The sequence below is a fragment of the Colletotrichum fructicola genome (genome assembly GCF_000319635.2).
Source record: "Colletotrichum fructicola Nara gc5 chromosome Unknown KSG_Nara_v1_contig02, whole genome shotgun sequence".
Lineage (NCBI taxonomy): Eukaryota > Fungi > Ascomycota > Sordariomycetes > Glomerellales > Glomerellaceae > Colletotrichum > Colletotrichum fructicola.
The window spans coordinates 692,810-707,475 of record NW_027094052.1 but is presented as its reverse complement, the minus strand read 5'-3'; the positions used below and the strand labels follow the sequence as shown (position 1 = coordinate 707,475).

Genomic DNA, 14,666 nt, shown 5'->3' with positions numbered 1-14,666 from the left:
TCTCAGCACTCACAATCAATTCGTCAGAACACACGAGGACGGGTCTAACGTAAAGCTACCAAAAATGGCTATCCTGCCATCCTCCGCGCCGGACCCGGCCCTCCCCTTGCTCTCGCAATGCACCCACATCCTCGCCAACATCACCACCCTCCTCAGCGAACTCGACGCGCTCAAGGACGCGCTCACACGCCGCCCGTCCCCGACGACGACGACCAAGCCGCTGGCGTGGAACCAAGCTGTCCCAGGCCTGGGCCCGTTTGAGCGGCTTGTTGTTTCGGAGAAGAAGCACCTCGAGAGGATGGTGGGCGCGTACACCGATGATCTTGGGGACGAGGAGCTGGAGGCGCTGGATCGGAAGACGCGGTTGAGGCTGGATGCGAGTAATTACAAGTTTTATGAGAGCGTGTGGGAGGTGGCGAAGAGGTGTTGTGATTTGGCGGGGATGAGGAGGGAGCTTGCGGTGAAGAAGACGGAGAAAGGTGGGAAGGGAAAGAAGGGAAAGGGGGTGGGCGCGGTGGTGGATTTGGTGGTTAAGGGAGGGACGGAGTGGGTTAAGGTTGTGACTACGACGGAGAGGAGGCTGTTTTATGAGATGGCGGACGCGGGGTGGGACTGGGACGAGGAGGAGCAGGAGGAGATGTTGGAGGTGCTGAAGGAGGAAGGCGAGGGCAGCGTGGAAGTCGCGCGGGTGGCGCGGTGCATGATCGCCGCGGCACGGGGGAGCTTTGAAGGGTACCGCCGGCCGCGTTGCGTGATCCTTATGAGCCGGATCGAGGAGGGCCGGAACGCGCACGTGGATCGGCTGCTTTCTCTTGTGCGCCGGCTCGGGGAGGGTACTGGCGTGGAGCTGGTGGTTGAGACGGCGAACGCGGGGATCCTGGCGCGGCCGACGCCAAGTTTGGGAGAGGCCATCCGGAACCTGGTGCTGGAGGACCCGTTTGAGGGCTTCACGGACACGCTGAACGTGGACTGCTCCGTCTTCATGGCGCTGGCGAGCGATTGTAGTCATTTGAAAATTGGGCCCGAGAGTCCGCTGTTGCGGGGCGCGCAGCACCGGCTCGACGCGGCGGATGAGGTGGAGAACGGGCCAAGGTTGGTCACGACGATGTACCCCGCCCTCGGGGCGCGGCGGCTGGTTACCACGCGGGAGGCGGCGGATACGTTTTTGCGGATTTTGGGGGAGATTGGGACGGAGACGGAGAAGGCGCGGACGAGGATCTTGTTCGAGCCGTTGGGGGAGGGTGAAGACAGCAGGGAGAGGGTGAGGAAGTTGCAGACGCTGTCGGAGCACCCCGTCCCTGAAGATCTGCAGCTCCCGGTCGAGGTCGTGCCGGGCGTGAGCTGGGAGGAGGCGCGGGGGCTGGTGGAGGAGGGGGCGCTGCCGAGGATCGCGCTGGCGGTGGGGAGGAAGGGCAGCGGGCTGGATGCGATGGGGGTGAGTTCGTTCCTGTACGGGTGGAGGGAGGGGATCACGACGGTGACGGGGAATTGGGAGGCTGTGAAGAGGTTGAGGGCTGCGATCGAGGCTGGGTTTGCGGAGGCGGGTGTGGATGGTGTTGGGGACGGGCCGAGGGTGTGGAGGATCCCGTTTTCGAGAAAGTTGTTGGCGAAGCCGCGGCCGAGGGGTGTTGGTGGTGAGGCTGGAGAGGAGGATGGCGGGGGGAGGAAGTTGAAGACGAGGGTTGAGAAGAAGGTTGAGAAGGAGAGGAGTTTGGAGAGTTGGATTGGGGAGGTGAGGTTGGAGGAGTGAGGTGGTGGGGGAATGATACCCGGTCAATGTTTTCTACGACTTCGAAGTTATAACAAATATCACTTTAAGACCACATGATAAGTGATTGTTTTGGCCCCTGAACTAATGCCGCTGAAAAGGGAAAGTCAAGTGTCATCATCCAACTCTCCCAGCCCACCCAACTTGCTATATCACAACACCGCAATCCGGATACTTAATCCTCACCTCCGTCGTAAACACCTCCGCCTCCATCTCATTCCTCCGCCCTAGCAACGTCTCCTCGCAATGCAGCGTATGATGATACCCCCAGATATAGCTGTCCACCCTGCCCAGCCCGCCACCGCCCTGGATCAGCGCGCGGTGCATCCGCCGCCACATGGCCGTGCAGTGCCGCAGGTGGTACGCCAGGCTCACGTACACGCCCGTGTACTCCCCCGTCATGATCTGCTCTCGTGTGAGGGGCGCGGTGCGGTTCATGTCGCGGTACCAGGCCAGCTCGCCGGCGGCGCGCAGCTCGGCCTCGAAGGTGGCGGCGAGGGCGGCGTCGTGGCAGGCGAGTGGGAGCCAGTTGAAGGAGATGAGGTCGAAGAGGCAGCCGGCGGCGCGGGCGGCGGAGGGGGTGGCGCCGCAGGGGAAGGGGAGGAGGTAGGTTGTGTTGAGGTCGGAGGGGGAGGGGGAGGCGAGGGTGTTGGCGTTGCGGGTGGAGGGATTTGATGGGGAAGGGGAGAGGAGGGTTTGAAGGGCGAGGGTGGAGGAGATGCCGAGGAGGAGGGAGGTGGTTATTGTTAGGATGAGGATGGGGAGGGAGAGGGTGTATTGGCGACGCGGTTTGGAGGGTGATGGGTTATCGTGATGGCTCAAGAGTGAGGTCGAAGTTTCATCGGCGCATTGCGGGAAGGGGTCGATGTCTAGGTCTTCGTCATCGGAGTCATGGGGAGTTGAAGTGCGCTTTTCGTGAACATTTGGCGGTGAATACAGCTCTTGGTGCACCATCATTGCTGCCTTATGAGTTGTTGACGGTGGTTTGTGAAATCACACAGGAGGTATTGAAGAAGTGATGTTAGGGATGACGTTGAATCTGAATTGAGCTGTCAGAAAAACGAAGGATTCGACTCCACTGCCAGTCGATCAATGAAAGGCGTGATCTTGGTGAGATCCAAACGACCTTCCTTTCTTGTCAGTACACCTTCAAACCCCGAATCCTTCGACGCAACCTGTCAGCACAGGCAACCACAAAGCCAACTAGAGAGAATAATACACTACAGATAGACTACTCATGAAGAGACACATTCGACACTGCTGTCTCCACGAGCCAAAAACGTGTTTCACTCATCAATTTACTGTCTTTCGATCGTGGGGGCTTTCTCGGTAGCTATCAAGAATAACGTCAGGCAAATCGATGCGTTTGTCACCTGCAATTGGCCACGTTGCTCGGACGCCAGTGCCTGAGAGATCGGTAATCTGCGATGGTCGAGATATATCAGCAGCATACCTTACTTGACTGGCACCGATCCCGTTAGGCCATTCAAATGACAACTCATCCCCCGCTCTCAACCCTCAACGTACTGAATCTCTATGCGATCGCTAGCTCTAGCATTTTTACAATGCCTTACATCGTAATCATTTCGCGTTCATCAAGTATTCTTTCGGGCACTGGCAGGCTACTGTGACGCAAAAGTGAGGCAGCCTGTGGTACCAAGCGACGTGAAAATCGCTACGCAGCCCGAGTGTTGTGTCGAACACAGCCGAGAAGGTGTCAGCTTGCACTAACACGTCGGTTATCCAGGCAATTTGACTGGAAGCTGAAGGACCATTCCGTTTCACAGACATTGAATTGTATGACTTGTAATACCAGCCTTCATGCCGCTCTGCCGTCCAATGCATTACCTACCTATATGTGTATTTAGACGATAGCATCCGGCTCTCATGCGTCCTCTCTCCATGTATCTACCATACTCAGACACCTTGAATTTCTGTCGAAAAATCAAGTCTATCTATTGAACGCGATGATACCTCGTACCGCCAGCAGTGAGATTCTTGCTCGCTTGACTGGGGGAAACAACTCAGGATCAGCTGCACTGCCCTCGTCTGATGAAAGGTTTGCGTCTACGGCTGAAACATTTCCTCTCGAGGTCTTGTCGCGAAACGAAACCGAAAATGCATCTCTACTATCCATAGCTGATTCCTACCCTGTTGCGTCTGATCGATCCCCCCCTGACGATCATGCTAGCTCCGAACACCTTCTCACGGTAGAGACAGCGACTGAATCACCGGAGACTGAGGCCAACGGGACACAACAAGGAGAATCACTGCCTTCACAAGAGGGCGCAGTGGAGCAACCATGGGAAGAAAAGCGGTCTGTCGAACAACAACATCGAAGCCCTGTGTTGCTGTGGAGAACCTGGTATCTGGAAATCATGAGCAGCTTGCTTGCCCTTAGTTGTCTTCTGGTCATCGTCATTATTCTTTCCATTTACCAGGGTCAACCACTACCCAAGTGGCCAAAATATCTATCGATCAACTCCCTTATGGCCATATTTACTGCTGTCTTCAAAGCGTCGTTGATTATGCCAGTAGCTGAAGGTAAGTAGATTGTGATACCATTCTCCCCCGCCAAAGAAGGAGGGCAAATCTGTCATTTAGTTACTGGCACACTGATGACTGCACTGACAATACCATACTGCTGAGAAAATACGGTTGATAGTTACATAGTGTAACGGGCTAGAGCCCGGCCGAGATCTCCGGCTTTGCCGGAGCAGCTACCGAGATCCGGCTCCGCCGGATCCACTATTCTGCTGTAGCACACCGCCTAGCCCCGGTCTGCATCACTGCTGCTAGGCGCCTATCCCTGTAAAGTCCTTTCCTCCTTCTTCAGCTTAGAATAGTCAATCGACGGCACCTCTACGTTGAACAAGCCTAGGGGCCAGCCCCTTACACATAGGACTGATTACATGGTGAGACTAGGACTCGGCCAGCTCAAATGGGAATGGTTCAGCCAGCCTCGGCGCTTGGCTGATGTTGTTCTTTTCGACGATGCCAGTCGTGGGCCATGGGGCTCTCTCATGCTCCTTGTCAAGCAGACATTCCGACTTGAACATTCGTAAGATGATCTTCAACATCAGCTCGAACTTCCAAGCATGCGAATCATACTGATCAGGTGAATGGACAGCTATGTAGCCAGCATCGGTGCAATTATTACTATTGCAGCTCTCGCGATTGATCCTTTCTCCCAGGCCATGATCGAGTATAGACCTTGCCCTCAGATACTGGGCCATGAAGTGGCTGAAACCCCACGAACAAACAACTACTCTGCTGGTGTTGACCGTTTAGTAGTCGATGTGGCAGCAGACCCTTCAATGCTTGGCGCTATCTACAAGGGATTGGTTGACCCCGAAGAAACGGAATCCCTGCTCGACGTCAAATGCACGACTGGAAACTGCACGTTCGGTGAAATGGGCCATGACGAATACTTTTCTTCCCTAGGATTTTGCCACTCTTGCGACGACATCACCCGCCAAGTCGAACATAACGAGACCGATCATACTTACACACTTCGATCTAACGTATCATCACCAAAAAACCTGTTCGGTGAGTATTATGGACGTCAACCCGACCCTTCTGTGAGAAGTAGCTTTGGGTATGGTGCATTACTGTCTGCGTCAGTACGCGCGGATTACCCAACCTTGGTATTCGAAACTTTGATGCTCTCCTGCGTGAATTCTCCCACTTGCGCAGCGGATATGAAAGGTCAGCCGCTCGCATTTCGATGCACTCTGACTCCGTGCGTTGAACGATATCGCGCCGAAGTGGAGAACGGCAGATACCGAGAGATGAAAAGCAAAACACCGGGACAAGAGCTGAACGGATGTCCGATATATATGGACCTTTTTAGGGAGCAACCTGCATTCGCTGCCGTCACAGACTCTAGTCTTGTGAACGGTGTTGAACAACCCTGCAACCCGTCGACCAAGTGGTTCCCTAACTCTGTCAAGTTCAGCCGGGAACACAACGTCCTTTATGTGCCAGGATATTCCCTTCACAAGCCAAAAGATTTCAATGAGACTCAGTGGAAGTTTTATCCGCAGAAGTGCGTGTGGGCCGTCAAACAGGATAGCTGGGAGGGAATCCGTATCATGCTCGGAGATCTGCTAGGAGGCGATTTAATGAGCAACGCGTTTGAGTATCCGGCATCCTCAACCACGGGCCCGCCTTGGCTGAAAAGGATGTATAGTGACGGCCAAGGGAACATCTCAACGGTTGAAGATGTGTTTCGCGGTGTGGCGAATTCAATGAGCGCCGCGATGCGCAACAACCCGTCAGCAAATCACAAAGACTCAGCCACAACAATCGTCCATGTGCTTCCTACTGAGATGAGGTGGGCAAGCGGGACCGTCAAAGTTATGCAGACATGTGTCTACGTGGAATGGAGTTGGATCGCGTACCCCGCTGCGCTGCTTGTCCTGCAGGCGGTCTTTTCTGCGATGGTGCTGGCTGGTCCAAGAACCACAAGGTCCCGCGGTGGACTAAGGAATTCAGCCTGGAAGTCTTCGCCCCTGGCCCTTTTATTTCACGGCCTTGAAGGTGATATTCGACGGGAAAACAAGGATCTGACAACTGTCGACCAGATGAGTAAGGCCGCGCAGAAGGTCCAGGTACAGCTAAATCGTGTCGATGGCGTTGACGACAAAGGATGGCGGTTTTGCGCAAGCTGAGTGGAAATAAGGTAGGCGGCGAAGGAGAGTGAAAGAGTACTAGAGAGAGGGGGAAAAGGCTTCTGAATTTACGATCTGAGATTCATCTTAAGAAGTCACGCTTCCATGAGTGTTTATTGGAGAATATCAGTCAAGATACCTCCATCTCTTCCACAAGCTTCTCCATAGACATAGCATTGTTAATCTATTGAGCGCATTGGACTATCCACTCCTTGCAAGTAGCTAAGTATACATCTCTTGGCGAGGTCCCAATTACAAAGCGCCCTCATCCGCATTTCAAGGACAGACGGTTCGTCCATAAGATTTCGCACGCAACCTCCTGGCCCTCTCGCGAACAACGGCCGCTTCGTCTGCAGTGCGGGCCAAAAATCACTCCCGTTCTTCAAAGTTGATCCCGAGCAAGCTGCCTTCAACTCAGAGTCTCCGGCAGCAAGTCTCTCGGTCTCACCCATCACCCATGCCGCGTCATTCACCACTTACTTGAAGCCGTCGCTAAGACCACGACGACGACCGCAACCCCAACTACACACGCGCCCATCCAACCAACGGCACTCGACTTTTTCCCACCTCATCAGCTCGGCCCGGCCCGGCCCGGCCCCAGCGCAGCAGTCCCAGTCTATCAGCGACGAGGAATGGGAAAAGCTCTCGCCTGAAGCAAAGATTCAGTGGCTCGGAGATGACAAATGGGGCTGGGTCGTCTATGTCGGTCTCGTCCGGGCTTGGCCTGAGTCTCCGGGGGCCGAGGATTGGATGAAAATCAGGACTGGCGCCATTGGGCCTGAGCCATATCTTGAGCTGGACAACCGCGAGGTGTGGTATGCGTATTACACGCCGCCGGAGAGCGGGGTATGCAGTGGTTGGTTGGCACGATCTGCTGGGTTTGCGTTTATTGCAGAGACGCTGGTGAGAGCAATCGGTGTCTTTATTATTCGATATGGCGTTGCCTAGTGCGAAATGATTGACGCTGCTTGGTGCACTACGCAAGGACTAAAAAGAGTCTATAAATTATGATTCGTTTTCAAGGCCACACAATTATGTCCGGCCAAAACAGCCACATAACAAGCCTCAAATTTCATGTTCGTGTTCTTGTCGGGAAATCGCCGGTGTGGACTGTACCAGACCGACTGGACTTCGTGCATGCACATGTGTATTTGCGTTTTTAACAGCTCGGGGGGCCAGGAATGCAAGGGTGACAGGCAAAGAACTTGAATCAATTGTGCGAAAAAGTGCCAACATTTAATTTGATTCGAATCCGTGCCGTCATGGGAGTATTTAAAGGCTTGAGAAGCAGACGGTTATTTGTCTCATATAATAGTGATGTCTCTCCGAAACGTATCCGTGGTTCTTTGATACCACCAGACTCCCCGCCTGCTCTTATCGATGGCATATGGACCACGACCCTCGTAGTAATACCTCAGTAACCCAACTCGCCTATAAGTGGCCGTGTCGACATCCACGGCTTCGAGGAGAAGCCCGAAGATTTTGACGGAGAGAGACACTTGTCGGTTCCAGGATTCCAAGTCATTCGGTTGCCTCCCATGCTTCTCATACGAAGAAGTCTCTAGGCCTAGAACCAAACATTCAATGTCTTTCCCGGCCAGATCATTGGCGTCGTAGTCGTAATTCAACTCCGTCTCATGACCTAGCTCACATCTGCGTTGCTCTTCGGGACCAAACGCCGAGATCGGCCCTGAAATATCGAGCTTGCCATGTCTGACGTTGCCCCATGGGTTATGAATGGTTGAAGGATCGCAATTAGCCCCTCGTAGAAATGCGTAGGCCTTTGCCCATTGATCATTGCCGTCAAAGACGACCGCGTTACCGATAGATGCCCATGACCATGACGGAGTGCACCAATAGGATTGCCCAGATTGTTCCGAAGACGTTGGCTTGATCAACAGACTCTCTGTGCCCCTTTTCGCTTTGCTTGTCGCGTCGGTTCTTCTCCACGTCAGACTAGGAAGCAGCCAATTGTCCCAAATTCCTGCCAGATATCTAGAGTCAGGATCGGTCTGCTGGTAAATCTGGGCCAGGCCTGAGAGAGCTGGCAACCAGTCATGCTGCCTAGCGATCTTTAGCTTGGAATAACACTGGACAAGCTCTAGCCAATGGCATCCTCGATATTTGGAGGGCGATTCGGTAATGCTTTGTATTAGTTGATTAAAACCTTGAGGAAAACCGTGATCATCATTTGGGTGGTTATCCGAGGATTTGATGCTGTCTCTGCAGGTCCATTTTAACCTGTACAGTGCAAATGACAATGTACGCGGCGACAGGAGATTTTCTTGCAGAACCCAAGCTCTTCTATAGAGTGGCGACAAACATCTTGTCGGCAAGCAGCTCTTCGGCAAGTAAGAAAAGCTAGGATCACATGAATAACATGTGTTGTAATCCAAGAGATCAAACGACGCGATTATCCACTTGAAGGCGCCCCCTGTAGTGGTACCTTCCCAGTGGAGAAACATCGATTCGTCGAAGGATGCACGACCATCCAGTGAGTTGCTCAAAATTCCAGAAGAACAGTCCGGACTTGAGGCTGCAGCGACGGTGAGGAAGGCATTTCCATAAACGTCTTTCATACGACCGGCCTCGTGCGCCCAGTCTCTTTCATCGCCTTGCAAAATGCAAAGCGAATCAATCCAGACGTATTTGATTCCGTATCTCCAAGCCAGACGTATGGTGTCTCGGTACAGGGGCGGCATTGACTCCCAGGGAATGTGATTCAAATGGTCCTCGAGATTGGTTTTGGTTGTGACCAGAGGTTGCTTGGAACCCCAGCAGTGACTTAGGCAAATGTATCGATCTTGAACTCCACTAGATTCCATGAGACGGATACTGCTGGCATCGTCACCGACGCTGATCACCCGCGTTGGGAGATTTGGAAGCTGAGAGTCGTGCTCCTGAAAGCAAGCATGGTTCTGACGGCAACAGGCCAAACGGTCATCTGCAAAATCTAGATCGAGGCTCCGGTAGGGACACAGGACATTCCAAGGGCATGGTGTGTCTACATAAAGAGACTTCTATCAGCGTTGAACAGTCCGCCGAGGTGTATGAAATAGCGTACCCGGGTGCGCATAAATGCTGAATGTCAACTCCTTCTTTGTCTGTGATCCTAGCTCTGACAGGCGGCGAAGGCGAAGTATTGTCTTCTTGTTGCCTTGGCGTGGAACTGAGAATCTCGGGCTGACTTCTTTGTACCGATTGTCTCGTAGTATAGCTTTTGCGACTAACTCTCTGAGCCTGTCGCAAAGTTCGCAACAGGAGATGTTATCAGATTCTTCAGAAATTGGGAACTCAATATGTTGCCTTCTCCCGGCGGTAAGGTTCCATTTGTTGCACGCGGTGGCTTGTTCCATCGTAGCTAGAAGTCAGGCTGGCGAAAAGACGAAGAACACGATCGGAGATAATGACAGGTGCAAAGTAGCTCCCAAACCTGGTGCTTTGGAGGGGGGTTTGTGGGCGGAGTCGAGGGCCGGTGATCATTTGTAAACATCTCAGATGTGATCTTGGATGATGTAACATGGAAGCCTGACTGCGGGGCAAGCTGCTTGTTGCTGAAGGCAGATTGCCCCTCAAGGCAGAATCAATCGTGCATGTCAATTGGTAAGCTAATCCATCTGGCCTGTGAGGTCAGCCTATCACGATCCACCGTGATGTTCCGTTAAGACAGGCTTGCAGGATGATGGGGCTGAGTACGTCAGACAGTCCAAAGGCCCTCCTCGCCTGGTGAAGTAACGAGCCAAATTTCACAGAGGCATGACTGCATCCGAGATATTCGATTATTGTGAGTTGAACGCTTCAAGATACGCCTTTAACTTGAGCGAAGTTTTACAGCAATGTTGTTCACATCTTTCTAATCAGATCATGTTGGGACAAGGAAATCCTACTAGGTAGGTTTTGGCTTGCAGCAGATCCTCACTAATCCATCCGGCTGATTTGAACCACGGGGTACGAATCAGTACGTTCTCGACCAAATAATCTTCTTCAATGATTAACAAAGTACAGACTAATTAAGCTGGACAGAACTTATAGCTCCCCTTAAGCTCGCTTAAAAACAACTATGCATGTTGAGGTGAGCAATCAAGAAACCTCGACCTCTCCCCTAACCTTCTCAATAGAAGCAACGTCGTCAATCTTGGCGATGTTCAACAGCACCTGCCCGGCAACATCCAACGTCACGGTGTTATCCCGTTGCACGACCATCTCCTCAATCGACACATCAGTAACCTCGCTCATCCTCCTAGCCACCTGATGCGCCGTCATTCCGGCCTCTTCATGAAGTCTGACGTGAACAGTGTGCTTCTCCTCCCTCTCTTCACTCTTCTTCCTGGCCCACATGGGCGCCTTCAGGGTGGGGGCAATCTTATGGCGGGGGTCGACGACGGCAACGTTGGCCACGAAAGCCTGGCCGCGGATGATGACAAGGTCGGCGGGCTCGTATTTGCACAGCCACGTTGTCTCGGTGAGCTGCTGGAGGAAGCGTACGCCGTAGGATTGAAGCTCGGATTCTTGAGAGTGCGAAAGGGGCTCGTGGGTTTCGAGGAAGACAAAGTTGGAGTTGGCCTCAGACTCGAAGCTCGACCCCAGAGCTTCTGAGGCGAGTTCAATGTGGTTGCCGTTGAATGAGAAAGACATGGTGGATGATGTGGGTTTGTTGTATGGGTAACAGTGGGTAAGGTGAGGTGTGAATCCTTCAGGATCGGAATGGGGAAAGTGACAATTCGATGGTGGTGAGTGACATGCAAATCAAGGCTCCCTGGTTGGAAAAATGGGCCGGTTTAAATCCACTTCGAAGGTGTCTCTAAACGGGAGGCAGACGTCAACATTCGGGGTCGGTGTTCGGGCCCTGGCAACGGTCTCAAAAACGAACGCCGACTGGGCAAGCCGGATATGTCTATGCAAGGCAATGATTGTCGCACGCAAGACAGTGAGATCACAGATGATGAGCGTAAAATTCCCGGGAGCTATTTCGTCGCACTCGCATCTGGGGATGTGATTGCGTGTGATGGCATGAAAAATCTGAGACCTGGCGCTAAATTCCAGCAGATTTCACCGCAAACAAGGACACCCACTACCGCCGTACTATGCATTGTCCGAATGGTGTTCGCCGAACGGTCTATTAAAAGATGAAAACGGGGCTTGGAGTTTAAAATTTGGGCGAATTCAGCCAGTGCAGAATGGCCCAGCCCGCCACGTGCGGCTTTTCTGAGGTCGACCGTGTGCGAGAGCCGCATCAGTAACTGAGCCACGTACTGAGGCTCCAAATCGCGGCCTAGGTAGGTCTGGATTACAGGGAGGCGGACCACATGCCTCATGTCTCATCAAAACCTCGCCGAACTTCAGCTCTATGGGCGACCACATGTAGGTGATGACAAGGATCATAGGCAACGACAGTGAAGCTGATAGCAACATCATTCATTATTCATTACTCTCTCCGGTTTTGTATGTAGTATTGTATGTACATATTAGCGATCCTTTCTCTAAAGAACAGTGACGTCCAGGGTAACTGTAGGCGCACCCTCAAAGCCCGCAGGCATGGAGTACGTAAAGTTCCAGAACTCAAAGTCGCGGATCATCGAGTCCGAACCACCGTATTCTCCGGCAAAGGACAGGGCATATGTCTCGTTGATGTTGCCGGACACGCTCACGTTCAAGCCTTGGACGTCAGCCCAGCCGGAGACGGTCGGCTTCTTGATGAAGGTGCCGACCACGAAGCTGAAGATGGAGTCGGCTGTGCCGTTGGGGTACGTGAGGGTCAGCTTGTTAGCCTCAACCGCGACATCAAGGGCCATCTCAGTGGGGTAGAGCGAGATGAAGGAGATCTCGTTACCGGTGTTCCACTGGATTACGGCTGGGTTGAAGGATGCTTGGTTCTCGGAAGGACCACCGATCACGTTCTCATTGAAGGACTCGGCGCCGATAGTGAGGTTCTCGGACAGCCAGCTGGTGATGTTGCGAGGAACGTAGTCGTAGGGAGGGTAGTAGGTCGATGCCGTAAAGAAGTGGTCGCCAGAGAAGGTCGTCAAGTTGGCGACCAGGCCTTCGGGAAGGAGAGACTGGTGGTAGTCTGCGAGGACGGCGAAGAGAGGGGCCCAGGCATAGTCTGCGGCGTGGGACATGACTTGCGGCTGTGAACCGTTAGTACTTGAGCGGTTCGAAGGGGTTGATCTCAACTTACAGTGGAAATGAGAGATGAATTCTCCTTGCCAATCAACGTCCAGAACCACAGGGCCATCAAACTGACATAGCGATTCATGTCATATCCATAAGCACGATCCCAAGGTCCAGCCATGTTCTTCATAGAAGGGTTCCAGAGCTGTGCAACAGCCTTCCAAGTATCGGTGAGCATCTGCGGACCCTTCTGGGTCATGACAGAATCCTCAGGGAGGTACTTGCTCCAAAGAATCAAACCAAACAGGGAAACACCAGTGTAAGTGCCCGAGTTGAACTCGGACAGTGTGTTGGCACGGTCGAATAGGTCGATGATCTCCTGCGCATAGTTCTCGCCGGACTGAGTCATGTTGGCATCGCCAAGCTTACGGCCGGTGTAGCCAGAGACGAGAGCGCGCATGATAGCGGGGTTGCTGTATGCGGGGTAGAGGTTATCGTCGTCGACGCCGCCAACGCGGTACTCATCGCCCTTGGTGGTGTTGTGCAGCGATGCGAGGATGAGGTCTTGGGTGTCGTTGCTGAGGAGGTGGGGAAATTCCTCGAGGGCCATGATGAGAGTAGTGCCAACGAAGCCTCGCCAATTGGGGTCCCAGGAGTTGTAAATGCTGCCCGGGTAGTTCTCTGAGCCGACGTAAGGCTCCCCATCGTATTTCTGGTAGTCACCGTACCTAGAGCTTTGTCAATGGCTGATTTTAAGTCTGCAACGGGGTCGGGAGGGTAGCTTACCATTGCTCAGATTCGACCTTGAATTGCCCCGCAATGGTGTTGGTGATGATCTTCTCCGCCTCGGCAGCGTCGTCGCCGTTGTTACGGGCGAGGAGACCGAGCGCGTACCACACGGAACTGCGCGTTTCGTGTCGGAGGGCAGAGGCAGAACCGAAGTCGTAGAGGTAGCCAGCCGAGCGGTCGTAGTACTGGTCCATCCATGCCATTGACTCATTCAAGAGACCCTGAGCATTGGTGGACAGATTCGCGACGTATGAGGACGCAGTGGCTGTGCCAGCGAGGGCGAGCAGCGACGTTGCCTTTGACATGCTGGAGATCATCTTGAAAGAGCACGTGGGAGACCCAATTGATGCGACCTTGGAGTCCTGGGGAGGGAGCAGATCACGAACACCAGTTCATTGGAGGGGTACCATCTCCCTAATATACACACACTCAAGATACAGCAGCGTCATGCCATGTCCAAATTTCCTGCGGCCAAGAGCTGCAATGCGGTGCAGTCCCAGGGCCAAGGACCAGATCGTCATCGTTGTAGATTGCAGCAATCAAGAAGCCGGGCACCCGCGTGACCTCACACGACAGCAGTGGACGCGCACCCAAGACTTCTACCAACCGGTAGAGGCCCTAGCTAACGGTGGCTGGGCCCGGTGTTGTTGACCAGGTTAGGTAAGAATGCGGAGGTGATAGCGGAATGGAGTCGATGGGACCCTTCGGACCCTGGTGGGCACGTTGGAAATAACTAGCCAGGCATGGCATGGCTAGCCACTGGCACGTTGCCATTGAGCGGGAATAGGTGAGAAAGAAGCATCCCCGAGCGAAAGGACAGACAAAACGCGATAGCGATGCCGTGGCACCGTGGTCTAGGGCAAGGTGAGCAAAAGTCGGGGGAGACTAAGACACAAGGATACCCCATGAACGTCACAATGGATGACTCGAGCACCCCTGCCCGTCGTCTGTTCTTCTCCGCAGTTCGACCTGCAGGCGTGGTGCGGTTTGGGGTCCGATAGACGGATACCCTGCTCCGGGCCGGACTTCACCGGGTCTATCTGCCCTCTCTATCAACCGCGGCTTTTATCGTATCTGTTTCTTTTCGCGGGTGTGTGTTTTCCCCGTAGTTTTATCGGGGCCCGTAGCAATCGGAACGCGGCAAACGGCCGCCTGTTTGTCGCCTCAACTAGGGTCCATGAGCTGAGGAACTAATGTTCGTCTTATGACCGCTATCAATTGTGGATTTCGACAACGGGATCGGAGGGCCAGAACGCCGGATCGGGGCTTTTTCCGTGATTCGCGATGGATATATGTTTCTTTCAGCGCCCACTCGCGCGATAAAG

At 53.5% G+C, this 14,666-nt stretch overlaps 4 protein-coding genes across 4 annotated transcripts; 1 reads left to right on the top strand and 3 right to left on the bottom strand.

The window, feature by feature from the left end:
- Positions 1 to 64: 64 nt before the first annotated feature.
- Positions 65 to 1,750, top strand: CGGC5_v002892 (uncharacterized protein; the record flags this gene model as incomplete). The annotated part of the gene is made up of 1 exon (XM_032031796.1): positions 65 to 1,750. The coding sequence occupies one exon, from the start codon at positions 65 to 67 to the stop codon at positions 1,748 to 1,750; it is 1,686 nt and encodes a 561-aa protein (XP_031888797.1).
- Positions 1,751 to 1,915: 165 nt separating this feature from the next.
- On the bottom strand, positions 1,916 to 2,725 carry CGGC5_v002891 (uncharacterized protein; the record flags this gene model as incomplete). The annotated part of the gene is made up of 1 exon (XM_032031795.1): positions 1,916 to 2,725. One exon carries the CDS (start codon positions 2,723 to 2,725, stop codon positions 1,916 to 1,918), a length of 810 nt encoding a protein of 269 aa, XP_031888796.1.
- Positions 2,726 to 10,521: 7,796 nt separating this feature from the next.
- On the bottom strand, positions 10,522 to 11,076 carry CGGC5_v002890 (uncharacterized protein; the record flags this gene model as incomplete). The annotated part of the gene is made up of 1 exon (XM_032031793.1): positions 10,522 to 11,076. One exon carries the CDS (start codon positions 11,074 to 11,076, stop codon positions 10,522 to 10,524), a length of 555 nt encoding a protein of 184 aa, XP_031888794.1.
- Positions 11,077 to 11,921: 845 nt separating this feature from the next.
- On the bottom strand, positions 11,922 to 13,658 carry CGGC5_v002889 (uncharacterized protein; the record flags this gene model as incomplete). The annotated part of the gene is made up of 3 exons (XM_032031792.1): positions 11,922 to 12,569; positions 12,620 to 13,280; positions 13,339 to 13,658. The coding sequence occupies 3 exons, from the start codon at positions 13,656 to 13,658 to the stop codon at positions 11,922 to 11,924; spliced, it is 1,629 nt and encodes a 542-aa protein (XP_031888793.1).
- Positions 13,659 to 14,666: the final 1,008 nt, after the last annotated feature.